We start from the raw sequence: 15062 nt of genomic DNA, 5'->3' as shown, positions 1-15062 counted from the left end.
AACGAGAGAAGCTACAGCATGGTGGAAAATGTCTTCAAAGTGCTGAGGAAAGGGACACCTGGGTGGCTCAGCAGTTTAGTGCCTGCCTTTCGCTCAGGGTGTGATCCTGGAGTCCCGGGATCAAGTCCCACGTCAGGCTCCCTGTGTAGAGCCTGCTTCTCCATGCCTCTCTCTCTCTCTCTCTCTGTCTCTCATGAATAAATAAATAAAATCTTTAAAAAAAGTGCTGAGGAAAAAGTGACCTTCAGCCTAAAATTCTATATGCAACCAGACTATCAGTCAAGTGTGACCATGGAATAAAGCCATTCTCAGACATGTAAAGATGTCCCTGGAGGACAGTTGACAGATTTGGCTATAAGGAAAACCTTGAGAGATTTATACGGCTTTTTGAGGGTGTAGGGAGATTTGGATGTTCAAACACAACAAAACAAGTGGAAAAAACAAGGCAATTATTAACTCCAGGAAAAAGGAAAAGTTGCACAAGAAAGAATACTTCTTGGCTCAGTATTGAATACAATTTATTTAGTTATAATAATGAAAACATTGAAGGAGTACTTAACTAAAAATTATGATATATATTTTTTTTAATTTTTATTTTTTTTATTTTACGATAGTCAGAGAGAGAGAGAGAGAGAGAGGCAGAGACATAGGCAGAGGGAGAAGCAGGCTCCATGCACCGGGAGCCTGATGTGGGATTCGATCCTGGGTCTCCAGGATCACGCCCTGGGCCAAAGGCAGGCGCCAAACCGCTGCGCCACCCAGGTGTCCCTTAAGAGGACGGAGGAAATGATTCAGGAGTGTTTGTGAGATGAAAACCCTCACTGATCATAAAAAGAAGTCAACAGATAATCTCTAAAATGAATGAATCAAAACGTTACAGAATAGATTCATTATCTAAATATATGTAAGTATATATATGAAGAGAACAAGGGACTGCAGTTTTTGTTGTTGGTATTTTTGTACTAATTGGCTGTTTACAAAAAAAAAAAATTTAAAAAGCCTAAGACCTAGGCCATACAGGGAGGCATACCTTAACTTTGGCAGGTTCTAAGACTAAAAAGAAAGTAAATTGTGATGAAATAAAAAATAGCTTGCCTTGATATTATACATTTTTACCTTTCAAAAATGCTTGTGATAACCATAGTACCAATGAGTATACCAAATGCCCAAATTCTAGTTTCTAAATACCTTTTCAGACTGAAAGGAATCAGAGCTCTTTAGAGGAATGGCTGATTCCAGGGATGGTGCAGGGAAAGTATAAGGTGAGCCTGGAACATCTTGTGCCAGAGAGCTCATGCTCAGAGGCTAATAGGGACACATTAAAAGGACCCAAAGCTAGCTTAAGGGGCTCCCCAGGCCTCTGACTCTTGATCACAGCTCAGGTCTTAATCTCAGGGTCATGAGTTCAAGCCCGATGTTGGACTCCTCACTGCATTTGGAGAGTACTTAAATAATTTTTTTTTAATTCATGAGAGACATGAGAGACAGATACAGAGACAGAGACAGAGGTAAAGGGAGAAGCAGGTTCCATGCCCAATAAATTTTTTTTAATTAAAAAAAGGAGAGGGGGGATCCCTGGGTGGCGCAGCGGTTTGTCGCCTGCCTTTGGCCCAGGGCGCGATCCTGTCGACCCGGGATCGAATCCCACGTTGGGCTCCCGGTGCGTGGAGCCTGCTTCTCCTTCTGCCTGTGTCTCTGCCTCTCTCTCTCTCTCTGTGACTATCATAAATAAATTAAAAAAAAAAAAAAAAAGGAGAGGGCAGCCCGGGTGGCCCAGCAGTTCAGCGCCACCTTGGGCCCAGGGCCTGATCCTGGGGACCCGGGATCGAGTCCCACGTTGGGCTCCCTGCATGAAGCCTGCTTCTCCCTCTGCCTGTGTCTCTGCCTCTGTGTGTGTGTGTGTGTGTGTGTGTGTGTCGTGAATAAATGAATAAAATCTTTTTTTTTTTTTAAAAAGGAGAGAATAAAATTTTGTGTTAGCATTGGAGGTGACTATCACGTCAACCTATCCTGAAAGTTGATAAAAAGGTATTTACAAGGAATTCTTGTTCATCCCCAAGAACTTGATGAAGTTCTTCTTTACAAAAGAATGTAGATGAGTAGGGGATCCCTGGGTGGCGCAGCGGTTTGGCACCTGCCTTTGGCCCAGGGCGTGATCCTGGAGACCCGGGATCAAATCCCACGTCGGGCTCCCAGTGCATGGAGCCTGCTTCTCCCTCCACCTGTGTCTCTGCCTCTCTCTCTCTCTCTCTGTGACTATCATAAAAAAAAAAAAAAGAATGTAGATGAGTGACAGCATTTTAAAATTTGCCATTTTGTGGGGATCCCTGGGTGGCTCAGTGGTTTAGCACCTGCCTTTGGCCCGGAACATGGTCCTGGAGTCCCGGGATTGAGTCCCACGTCGGGTTCCCTGCATGGAGCCTGCTTTTCCCTCTGCCTGTGTCTCTGCCTCTGTGTGTGTGTGTGTGTGTGTGTGTGTGTGTGTGATGAATAAATAAATAAAATCTAAAATAAATAAATTAATTAATTTAATTAAATTAAATTTGCCAGTTTGCAAACCCCAATGAAGTACCTGCACCACATCAGGGGATGCTTAACCCATTAAGTGAAAGGCTGTAGCCAAATGGGATATTTGCCTGTGCCAAAGTATCATCTGGAAGTTGTAATGCTGTGTGTATATATAAAATACATCTATTATTATTATTAACAGCGCTGTGATTTATGTATATTGTTTTATATGTATAGAGGAGGAATGATAAAGCAAATGTGACACCTTGTAGCAGTTGGTGAATCTGTCCAAAGATTACACAAGAGTTGTTTCAACTATTCTTACAACTTTATCATTAGGTTTTAAACTATTTCAGAGCGGTGCCTGGCTGGCTCAGTCGGAGGAGTACCCAACTCTTGATCTCTGGGTCATGAGCTCAAGCCCCATGTTGGGTGTAGAGATTATGTACATATGCACATACATATGTAAACAAAAAAATTATTTCAGAGTAAAAAATCTTAGAAAAATCTAAGTTAAACCTAGACCAGCTGGAGAGGCAGCTTCTAATTTTGGTGGGACCTAAACACACATGGACTAAGAGGAAAGTAAATCTTGATAAAGTCGCTCTTATTGAAATACTTTTATTATCTTGGTATTTCTTGCAGCGTTCAAGAAGGCATGGAGAGCTCCGGCCCTTACACCTTCTGGGGCGGGCAGAGCCAGGAAGCTGATGGGGGAAGAGGGAGGTGGAGGTGGGACCTGGTGACAACTGGAGCCCGTTCCCAGACACTCTGCTTCCCTGCCCGGTGTTCTTTCTTCCCAGCTGAGACTCCTCATCCGTATCCTGGGAGCCAGCACCCCAGAGAGCTGGCGGGGAGCCCTTTGGTCCCTCAGCACCTGCCTAGCACCGACACTCGCGGCCTTTATGTCTCCCGGGATCGTCTTCCAATCGTTCCGTCCCTGCCCGCACCGGGTTACAGACGCTCCGCACCCGCCGGGGCTGGTTTTCATCTTTGTCGCGTGTCTCTGCCCCGTAGTTTGGGCGCAAGTGCCGGATGAGGCGGGACAGCTCCGTGTGGCCTTTCCCATCCACTGTCTTCAGGAAGCAGTTCCTAAATGCTCGGGAGAGGGGACGGGTAGGAGCGGGTATGCTGGGCCTTCACCGATCCGCCAGCTGGATGTGTACGGCTGCGAACGGCCGGTGGGCGACCGGGAGGACCTACAGGACACAGCTCAGACGTGCAGGACGTTTGACAGGCCCCGCGTGGGGCTGAGGCCCAGAGACAGCTCCAGGGAGAGGGGCCGGCTCCACTGCCGGCCTCCCTCCGGCCTCATCGTTGATTCTCTCCCCGCAGGAGGCTGTTCTCCTGAAGTCCGAGTTCGCTGGTCTCTCAAGGTTTTGTCCCCGATTGACGTTTCCCAGTTTCTGCAGCCCAGCTGCCCCCACCCAGGGCTGGCATCCAAGGCCCACGGAGCTGCCCACACGAGATGCCTCAGTCTCAACCCCGGCACAGAGAGGCCCAGGGAGGAGGACAGGACGCAGCCTCGGGGGCTCATACACCCAGAGAGCAATTCCCGGGCTGGGTGGCATGCGGGGGAAGTGTGTGACCTCGGCCAAGTCACACGGCTTCTGAGCCTCCATTTCTTCTTCTGCAAAATGGAGAGACAATAAAGCTAACTTCTCCCTTCCCTCCCCCCCAAAAACTGGCTGAGTGGATTAATTCAGATGACTGGGGCCTCCACGCTTCCTCTAGTGCTTCAAAATGTTCGTGACCGTCAGGGGCCACGTGCCCAACTCTGCACGGAGGGCTGCCCCTGGAGGCAGGTAAGGGTTCCTCGTTCCGCCTTCTTCACGCTCTCTTCCCTTACCTCTGCAAACTGATTCAGGCATAATCTGGTTATGCGAACAGCAGGCACCTGGACCTGCCGGCCTAAATATTTATTCCCTGGGAGGTTGTGAGGACGAGGCAGTGCAGCTTCTCCACCGCAGAGCCACACTGCCTAGGTGCAAACCCTGGTTCTACCCTTTACTGGCCCTATGAGCTTGGCCAAGGCGTGTCCTAATGTAGAAGTATAGCATTGGGACGCCTGGGTGGCTCAGTGGTGCAGCGTCTGCCTTCGACTTAGGGCACCCCCCTGGGGTTCTGAGATCGAGTCCTGCATCAGGTTCCCCGCAGGGAGCCTACTTCTCCCTCTGCCTGTGTCTCTGCCCCTCTCTCTGTGTCTCTCATAAATAAATAAATCTTAAAAAAAAAAAAAGAGAGAGAGAAAGAGAGAGAGAGGGAGAAGTATAGGAATATTAGAGACCTGTAGCTGGAACATGTCAGCATTAAAGTTAGGGCTCGACACTGGGTGTTATTCTGTGTGTTGGCAAATTGAACACCAATAAAAAATAAATTTATTATTAAAAAAAAAAAGTTAGGGCTCGAATCCCAGGTCCACCGTTGATGGCCTGGGTGACCTCATGCAAGATGCCTAACTCCTCCGTGTCTGGTTTCCTCCCCACCTGTACATGCAGACAGTGTCAACAGTCCCTTCCACCTGCAGGACCACAGGGGCAGTGAGATCTCTAAGGACTTACAGAACACCTGGTACGTCGCAGGCGCTGTCATTTGTTTATTTGAAACAAAGTCATTGCTCCCAGGTGTGGAGGTTGCCTGGGGGAGGGCGGGGAGGATGCACCCACCTGGCTGCTTAAACAAAGGGTGCGAGGCTCAAGCCTCCCGAAGGCCCGGCTCCCCGCCCCTGCTTGGCCACGCCCCCGTGCGGCGTGGCCCCGCCCCCTGGACCCGCCCTCTGGCCACGCCCCGCGCCTCCCGGCCACGCCCCCGCGCTAGTCTCGCGCACTTTCCGAGTGCGCGAGCTCGGGCCGGGACCGGGGGCCGACGGTTGGTCGGGCGAGACCATCTGTTACGCTGCGTGGGGGGAGCCGACGGCCTGGGCCTCCGCGTTTTCTCAATTTTCAACGTTTCTGGCCCCGGTGCTGGCGCTCCTGCGGCCTTTCGGTGCGCGCCGCCCTCCCGGCCTGCGAGCGGGAGCCCCCGGTCTCCGGGGCGGCGGTCGCCGTGGCCCCGCGCGGCCGCCCCCCCCTCCGGACGCGGGGCCGGTGGGACAGGACGACGGCGGCGGGGGGAGGCGGCGGCCCTGGCGCCATTTTGTGGGAGCGAAGCGGTCGCGGGGCTGCTCGCGGGTCGGTCGCTGCTCCGGTTTCCCTGTCGGGCCTCCCAGCCGCGGGCTCGCGGGTGAGTCGCGGACGCCTGTCGCGGCGCCCGCCCCGGGGAGGGAGCGGCGGGGCCGGGCCTGGCGGGGGGGGCGGGGCGCCGGGGGGCGCCGGGCCGCGCGGGGGCTGCTGGGAGGCGGGCCCCGGCACGACCTGGCGCGGCGGCCGCGTTCCCCGGAGGCCCCGGAGCCCCGACGGGGGCGGTGAGCCGGGGGCGGGGGAGGGGGGAGACGGTTGCTCGGACACGGGCGTGCGTCACGGGTGTTGATTTTTCCCGTTTCAGAGCAATAGAGAGAAGATGTCCGAGTACATTCGGGTGACGGAGGACGAGAACGACGAGCCCATCGAGATCCCGTCGGAGGATGACGGCACCGTGCTGCTGTCCACCGTCACCGCCCAGTTCCCCGGGGCGTGCGGGCTGCGCTACCGGAACCCGGTGTCCCAGTGCATGCGGGGCGTGCGGCTGGTGGAGGGGATCCTGCACGCCCCCGACGCCGGCTGGGGCAACCTGGTGTACGTGGTCAACTACCCCAAAGGTTCGCAGCCCTGGGCCCCGCGGCGCTGGGGGCACGGGGTCGGCCCGGCCGCACAGGCAGCCGGGGTTCTTCTTTATTCTTTTTTTTTTTTGGAGATTTTATTTATTCATTTATTCATGAGACACAGAGAGAGAGAGAGAGAGAGAGGCAGAGACACAGGCGGAGGGAGAAGCAGGCTCCAGGCAGGGAGCCCGACGCTGGACTCGATCCCGGGACCCCCCCCCCCCCCCCCCCGGGTCACGCCCTGAGCTGAAGGCTAAACCGCTGAGCCCCCCTCCCGGGCTGCCTTCAAGTACTTCTTTAAACGCTGCTGTCAGACTGGTTAATGGAAATTGGAAATACACAACAGTTTCTTTTTTTAAGATTTATTTATGATGAACACACAGGCAGAGGGAGAAGCAGGCTCCACGCAGGGAGCCCGACGCGGGACTCGATCCCGGGACTCCAGGATCACACCCTGGGCCAAAGGCAGCGCTAAACCGCTGAGCCGCCCAGGAATCCCCACTTTTCTTTTTTTTTTTTTTAAAGAGAAAACTGTACTTAATTTGAGCGAGTGTCGCCCGGGTAATGCCAAACTTAAGGAGCTACCAAGAATACTTTTGCAACGATCAGTCTGTGGTAGTGAGTAGGTTCTTTTGAAGTGCCCCGACATTTCTGGGTTTTGTCCCTGCAGGCTTCTACCATCCATTCCGTTAATCTGACTTTTCCCCCCTTAAGTGAATATCAGTTGCAATCACCCAGATCCTGAACTAGTGCAATTAAAATTTGGGGATTTGGTCTTATTTTCTCACTGCCTGTCATCGCTGATGTCGTAAACCTTAAAAAAAAAAAAAAAAAAGGAAAAGTGAAGTTTGCCAAGGAAGCACATTTTAGCACTAACAAGTTGCTTTAGTTGATCCATGTGTTACTTTTATTATAACTTGATGTTGCAACAAAGTGTATTATTTGCTTAGCGTGTAAGACATTGACTTCACTTTGAGACTATCTTTCTTTTAACAGCATCAGCTTGGGTTTTTTTAGTATGTTATTTCTTGAGCCATTGGCTGTAGATTAATACTTTTCCAAATTTAAAATAATGTTTTTTAGATGATGTGTTAGTGTAGGTTCATCAGTTATAACAAACTGTACTGTCCTGGATGGGGCGGATATGGATAATGGGGGAAGCTATGCACCTGCGGAGGTAAAGGGGCATGTTGGGAAATCTCTCCTTTCCTTTCCATTTTGCTGTGGACCTAAAACTGCTTTAAAAAATAAAGTCCAGGGCAGCCCCGGTGGCTCAGTGGTTTAGGGCCGCCTTCAGCCCAGGGCCTGATCCTGGAGACCCAGGACTGAGTCCCACGTCAGGTTCACTGCGTGGAGCCTGCTTCTCCCTCTGCCTGTGTCTCTGCCTCTCTCTCTCAGGAATAAATAAAATACTTAAAAAAATAAGTAAGTCCATTTTTAATTAATATATTTTAGAGATTTTATTTGCTTAGTTGAGAGTGCAGGGGAAAGAGCACAGATAAGGTGAAGGGGGGCAGAGGGAGAGAGAGCAGTGGACCCTGCTGAGCAGGGAACCCGGTACAAGGTTCTATCCCAGGACCCTCGGATCATGACCCGAGCCAAAGGCAGATGTTTAATCAGCTGAGCCACCCAGGCACCCTAAAGTCTATTTTTTAAAATGTCTATTTAGTTCTTCTTTTTCCTTTACAAATACAGGTTTTTTAGAATAACCCAAGATCATTTTTGGTATGTGACTTTTATAAAGTCAAATGAAGTAGAATTATTTTTGTTTTGATGTACCTTTTGAGAGAGGAGAACAGATCATCATAACCTGGAGATATCACAAAACCCGAAGTGGGAGTCCCTTTCTTTGCACCAGCAAAGCCCCTCAGCCACTTCCTTAGTCCCTCTGTCGGTCTTTGAGAGCTCATCATCTTTTTGCTTATCGTTGTTAGGTATAGGGGTTAATGTGTTCTTAGACCTGTTACATGAGGAGTTCTGAAAGGTTTCTCATTTTGTTTAGATAACAAACGAAAAATGGATGAGACAGATGCTTCTTCAGCAGTGAAAGTGAAAAGAGCTGTCCAGAAAACTTCTGATTTAATAGTGTTGGGTCTTCCGTGGAAAACGACTGAACAGGATCTAAAAGAATATTTTAGTACCTTTGGAGAAGTTCTTATGGTTCAGGTAAACTTTGATTTTACATAATAATTTCTTCTGATGAATGAACATCCAGAACTCTTATAGTTTGGTAACACTGCCCTTCATGTTCAGCAGACAGTAATTTGTTTTTAAAGACTTTATTTATTCATGAGAGCCACACAGAGAGGCAGACACACAGGCGGAGGGAGAAGCAGGCTCCCTGCAGGGAGCTCGATGCGGGGCTTGATCCTGAGACGTCCTGAGCTCAACCAGTGAGCCACCCAGGCTTTCCCAGCAGACAGTATTTTTATTTATTACATGCACATAGGGGATCCTGAAAAGAAATTTGGGTTGGGGCCCCTAGCAGGCTCAGTGGGTAGAGCACATGACTCTTTTTTTTTTTTTTAAGGTTTATTTATTTATTCAGAGAGAGTGAGAGAGAGGCACAGGCAGAGGGAGAAGCAGGCTCCATGCAGGGAACCCAATTTGGGACTCGATCCCGGGTCTCCAGGATCACACCCCAGGCTGTAGGCGGCGCTAAACTGCTGCGCCACCAGAGCTACCCAGCACATGACTCTTGATCTCAAGAGTTATGAGTTCAAGCCCTGTATTGGTCCTAGAGCCTCCCTAAACAAAAAAAGACAAAATTTGGGTCATATTCTTTCTCTACACATATATCCTGTATTTTTGCTTTTATTGTTAATAAAACCATACTGCATAAGGGCTTAAGGGAAGAAGGTGACATTAGCCTATTTCTTTTTAACCTCAATTGCTGGGAGATTAAAAAACACTTACTATTAAAGTGGGGTGGGGAGGGTGCCTGGCTGGCTCAGTCCAGGGAGCATGTGACTCTTGATCTCAGGGTCAGGAGTTGGAGCCCCACATTGGGTGTAGGGATTACTAAAATAAATAACTTTAAGGGTGCCTGGATTGCTTAGTCAATTGGAACATTTGCCTTGGGCTTAGGTTGTGATCCTGGGGTCCTGGGATTGAGCCCCACGTGGGGCTCTGCTCAGCAGGAAGCCTGCTTCTTCCTCCCCCTCTGCTCCTCCCCCCTACTCATGCTTTCTCTCTCTTTCAAATAAATAAAATCTTCTGATAAAAAAATTGATAACTTTTTTAAAAACCCACTTATTTTCTGCCTTTCCCACTTAAGATTTGTAGACATTAGATTTTTTAAAATTTATTTTAATTTATTTTAGGATTCTAAAACATTGTTAAGATTCTGTAACAGGATTATTACATGATCTGGATTTGACATTTATTACCCTCCTGTTGCTTTTACCTCAAGAATAATTTGGTTTAAGTTTTAATTAAGCGGCTCCATCAAGGTGAAGCCATTGAAATGACCAAGAAACTGATTTGGTTTGTGTGGTTCTAGTAAATTTCAGTGATTTTTTTTTTCCCCCTAGGTCAAGAAAGATATTAAAACTGGTCATTCAAAGGGGTTTGGCTTTGTTCGTTTTACGGAGTATGAAACCCAGGTTAAAGTAATGTCACAGCGACATATGATAGATGGACGGTGGTGTGATTGTAAACTTCCTAATTCTAAGGTATTTTTGCTCTTTTCCCCATACTTTGGGAAATTTTGCTGACAAACTCCCTTAGAAGACACTGTAAAATGTTGCACAAAATTCCCTTGGAAAAGGTGGTGGCAGGATGTAGTCCTGAAGCCTTTTGCCTTGTTAATAAAACCGTACGATTGTCATGCATGCCGAATATCTTATGTTTGAAAGGTTTAGTTTATTCCCCCTTGAAACTAAAAGTTTGTTCATTTTATTGTTATTTCTAGTGAGCAAACAGATTCTTGGGTAGTTACATGTTAAAATTCAAGGACAGCTAGAATCCGGTAATCTTGTCGGGATGGCCTGACTTGTTCCAGGCAGGCAAGGCTGATTTGGAGAGCGAGCATCTTTACCAGGGCATTTCTGTCATTGACTTTGCTGAATCCAAACATACGGTCTTGAACTTTAAACTTTAAAGCGTTGGGGGCACCTGACGGGCTCAGTCAGTAGAGCGGGTTACTCTTGATCCCGAGATTGTGGGTTCAAACCCCACACTGGGTGTAGAGATTACTTAAAAATAAGGTCTCTTGAAAAGTAAATATTATTCTTCCTTGAAGTCTTAAAGAGAAGTGCTAATGCAGAAAACTAAGAATGTACCTACTTTTTAATGATAGAAAAGGCAGATAGCTTTTGATGTTATATCCTCTATCATATAATGCTCTTCATCGCTCATAAAATACTTTTCATGTTTTTCTTTTCTTTCGATTTGACCAGCAAAGCCCAGATGAGCCTCTGAGAAGTAGGAAGGTGTTTGTTGGGCGCTGTACGGAGGACATGACCGCCGACGAGCTGCGGCAGTTCTTCTGCCAGTACGGAGAAGTGGTAGACGTCTTCATTCCCAAACCGTTCAGGGCCTTTGCCTTTGTTACATTTGCAGATGATCAGGTATTTTTCTCTTTAATAATTTTGTCCCAGCTATTTAGGTAATTTGTCTTGAATTTCTCCCACCCCGCTAATTGCCATCCTTAGCTGAGCTCTCTGGCCTTGTGAGCTGTGGGATACGTAGGTTTAGATAGTTGTGATAGACACTTGAGATATTTCTTGAGTACCTGGCATTTAACTGGGAGTGTTGTTTTACATCTTTTGAAAATAAGGTGAAAAATCCCTGTTGTCTTACTAGAGCTAAAGGCGATTTTATGCGTTTAAATTAAGTGAGCGTTCATTGCTTATTTTTCCTCCGGCTTAGTCAATGGCTTGAAATCTAAGTGTTATTGCTGCTTTTGCTGTGTGAGTCAGTGGTTTAATCTCCTTTATTTACACCCCTTATTTCTTATAGGTTGCCCAGTCTCTTTGTGGAGAGGACTTGATCATTAAAGGAATCAGCGTACATATATCCAATGCTGAACCTAAGCACAATAGCAATAGACAGTTAGAAAGAAGTGGAAGATTTGGTGGTAATCCAGGTGGCTTTGGGAATCAGGGTGGATTTGGTAACAGTAGAGGGGGTGGAGCTGGTTTGGGAAACAATCAAGGTAGTAATATGGGTGGAGGGATGAACTTTGGTGCTTTTAGCATTAATCCGGCTATGATGGCTGCGGCCCAGGCAGCGCTGCAGAGCAGCTGGGGCATGATGGGCATGTTAGCCAGTCAGCAGAACCAGTCGGGCCCATCAGGTAACAACCAAAGCCAAGGCAACATGCAGAGGGAGCCAAATCAGGCCTTTGGTTCTGGAAATAACTCCTATAGCGGTTCTAATTCAGGTGCAGCGATTGGTTGGGGATCCGCATCAAATGCAGGGTCAGGCAGCGGTTTTAATGGAGGCTTTGGCTCAAGCATGGATTCTAAATCCTCTGGCTGGGGGATGTAGACAGTGGGGTTGGTAGAGACTGGTGGGAATTCAAATTTTTCTAAACACATGGTAAGTATATTGTAAAATACATATGTACTAAGAATTTTCAAAATTGGTTTGTTCAGTGTGGAGTATATTCAGCAGTATTTTTGACATTTTTCTTTAGAAAAAGAGGAAAAGCTAAAGGAATTTTATAAGTTTTGTTACATAAAGGGTTGAAATATTGAGTGTTTGAAAGTGAACTGCTGTTTGCCTGATGGGTAAAAACCAACACACTACAATTGATATCAAAAGGTTTCTCCTTGTAATCTTTTATCCCTGGACTTGTCAAGTGAATTCTTTGCATGTTCAAATGGAAACCATTGATTAGAACTACATTCTTTTCTCCTTGTTTTAATTTGAACCCCACCATATGGATTTTTCCCTTAGGAAAATCTCCTTTTTGGAGATCATGGTGTCACAGTGTTTGGTTCTTTTGTTTTTGTTTTTGTTTTTTTAACACTTGTCTCCCTTCACATGCAAAAGTACAATATGAAGCCTTCATTTAATCTCTGCAGTTCATCTCATTTCAAATGTTTATGGAAGAAGCACTTCATTGAAAGTAGTGCTGTAAATGTTCTGCCATAGGAATACTTCTGTCTGCACGCTTTCTCATTCAAGAACTCGTCAGCACGCTGCACAGGCCGCGTCTTTGACGGTGGGTGTCCCATTTTTATCCGCTACTCTTTATTTCATGGAGTCGTATCAACGCTATGAACGCAAGGCTGTGATATGGAACCAGAAGGCTGTTTGAACTTTTGAAACCTTGTGTGGGATTGATGGTGGTGCCGAGGCATGAAAGGCGAGTATGAGCGAGAAAAGGCGAGAGCGCGTGCAGAGACTTGGTGGTGCATAATGGATATTTTTTAACTTGGCGAGATGTGTCTCTCAATCCTGTGGCTTTGGTGAGAGAGTGTGCAGAGAGCAATGATAGCAAATAATGTACGAATGTTTTTGCATTCAAAGGACATCCACATCTGTTGGAAGACTTTCAGTGAGTTTTGTTCCTAGGTAACCCACGTTAGTTGAATGTGTTAAGTGAAACGATACTTGTATTTCCCCACCCCTTTGTCAACGGCTGTGAATGCTGTATGGTGTGTGTTCTCCTCTGTTACTGATCTGTAAGTGTGCTCATGTGACCTGAAGCTGGTGGGTTGAGAACATGGACTGAGCTTGTGGTGTGCTTTGCAGGAGTACTTGGAAGCAGAGTTCACCAGTGAGCTCGGGGTGTCGCACAGAAGGGTGGAAGTCCTAATGTCTGTTAGCTCCCCTAAGAATGCTGTCTGAGGCAGTTCTGTGTCCTGTGCTTGGATGCTTTTTATAAGAGTTGTCAATGTTGGAAATTCTTAAATAAAACTGATTTAAATAATATGTGTCTTTGTTTTGCAGCCCTGAATGCAAAGAATTCATAGCAGTTAATTCCCCTTTTTTGACCCTTTTGAGATGGAACTTTCATAAAGTTTCTTGGCAATAGTTTATTTTGCTTCAAATAAACTTATTTGAAAAGTTGTCTCAAGTCAAATGGATTCATCACCTGTCATGCATTGACACCTGATACCCAGACTTAATTGCTATTTGTTCTTGCATTGTCCAAAGCGAAAAAGTTTTTTTTTTTTTCTTTTTAAATCTAGTTTTTAATAAGTCTGGGTGACCACACCTAAAATGGTAAGCAGTACCCTCCAGCTTTTTATTAGTGCCTCTGTGCATTTGGGTGATGTTCTATTTACATGGCCTGTATAAATCTCCATTGGGAATCCTGCCTTCTAAAAATATTATTATTTGGGGGAGTGGGAAAAAAACAATTATTCTGAAATGCTTTGTAGCAAAGCATAGCAGTCGAAAAGAAGGGAATACCAGCACCTTTCGAGTTTGGGATTTGAAAAGTGGAATTAATTGCAGTAGGGATAAAGTAGAAGAAACCACAAATTATCTTGTGCCTGAAATCCATTACAAAGCCTGATAGCTTTAAGAACTAGCAGGGTGGGTCGTCTGTCTGGAAGTGTTAAGTGGAGTGGGCTCTGTCCTCCACAGGTGGGGGAATAGAGGAATGTTGGACAAAACCGTTTACAAACTCAGATTAGACTCTCACGACGCATTGTGAAGAATGTGAAAGCAATAATCTATTGATCCTCTGTTGTACTTTTTATGTAACTACTGTGAGAGTTGAGCTTGTTTTCTGATGGAAGAATGTTAACAGTTTTTGTGTTGGTAGCTTTACCTGATGCCCTTATCTGATTAGAGTATGATAAATAGGTTTGTCATTTTGCAAGTTACGTGTTTTAAACTTTTAGAAATGAAGTCGTCCTTTAGACTTGTGATCGCCACGTTGTTTCGTTATTCAGTTTCTTCTGTAAAAGGATCTTGCGTTGTTTTAATTTTTTTCTGCATCTAAGTTGCATGATTTCCAAACCCTGTACCATCTGAATTTTGCATTTTAGCACTTGCACTATTACTCAGCAGCAGTAACATGGTAACACTTAAAATGGTATTCGGGGACCTCCAAAGACTAAACTGACAAGCCTCCAAGGAGCCCAGGGGTAAGTTCACTTGTCAATGGCATGGTTTTAATCCCTTATTTACACTTGTTGTAAATCTAGTTACCAGTCTTAGAAGGCTTTCAATGTGGAGCAGCCTTCTGTTAACATGTTTGTGGTACCAGTAGCTGTGGGTATTTAATTCTACCCTAAAAACTTAAAAAAAAAAAAAAAAGAAAAGAAAGAAAAAGAAAAAACGAAAATGAAGTCTAAAAGTAAACTATTTGGCAAAGATTTGTTTTTAAAAGTCTATTTGGTCATCTCAATGCATTCATTCTCAAGATTTTTTTGAACCCGTTGAATAAAAAATTTGTTGCCACCACAGTTTAGTGTCTGGAGTCTTACTGGAAAAAAAAAAAAAAAAAAACAATTTCTTTTTTATATGTGACAAAGGTGATGGAAAGTTACCTTTAACGTGCACAACAGAAATTGGGCCAAAACTCACAATGAATTTTGACATGAGTGGTAATTATTTGGCTAGAATGAAACCCTTTGTTGAAGGTCACCTATTAAAACTTGTTGAGGAGGGAACGTCCAGTGAAAGTGACATGAGATCTTAAAGGTTAAACCAGAACCTAAATTGTGTCCTTAGGAAAAAAGATGATGTATGTGATAATTAGAGTCCTTTGTTGTTGAGTACTAGGTGAGTAGCTCTTCACTGTGTGAGTTCTCTACTCAGCTGTTGTATGATTTGTGCTCTGTTGTTGCTAAGCGTGCCCAAGTATTTCCATGTTTATTGTAAGGGGAGAAAAACCCGCTAGATCTGC

The 15062-nt window shown here is 46.0% G+C and overlaps 1 protein-coding gene across 2 annotated transcripts; it reads left to right on the top strand.

Moving 5' to 3' along the window:
- The first annotated feature begins 5421 nt into the window (after positions 1-5421).
- On the top strand, positions 5422-14619 carry TARDBP (TAR DNA binding protein). Of its 2 annotated transcripts, XR_012000188.1 has the most exons (7): positions 5422-5730; positions 5992-6244; positions 8250-8413; positions 9781-9921; positions 10648-10818; positions 11210-13426; positions 14200-14619. XR_012000188.1 is itself a non-coding variant. In XM_072751219.1 (6 exons), the coding sequence occupies exons 2-6, from the start codon at positions 6007-6009 to the stop codon at positions 11738-11740; spliced, it is 1245 nt and encodes a 414-aa protein (XP_072607320.1). In that variant the 5' UTR covers positions 5422-5730; positions 5992-6006; the 3' UTR covers positions 11741-14619. The 2 variants fall into 2 exon arrangements, 1 of the variants encoding a protein (XP_072607320.1); XM_072751219.1 differs by having other exon boundaries at positions 11210-14619.
- The last annotated feature ends 443 nt before the right edge of the window (positions 14620-15062 follow it).

The sequence above is a fragment of the Vulpes vulpes genome, chromosome 2 (assembly GCF_048418805.1).
Source record: "Vulpes vulpes isolate BD-2025 chromosome 2, VulVul3, whole genome shotgun sequence".
Taxonomy (NCBI): Eukaryota; Metazoa; Chordata; class Mammalia; order Carnivora; family Canidae; genus Vulpes; species Vulpes vulpes.
Note: the sequence above shows the minus strand (reverse complement) of the source record. Positions and strands in the feature narration are given on the sequence as shown.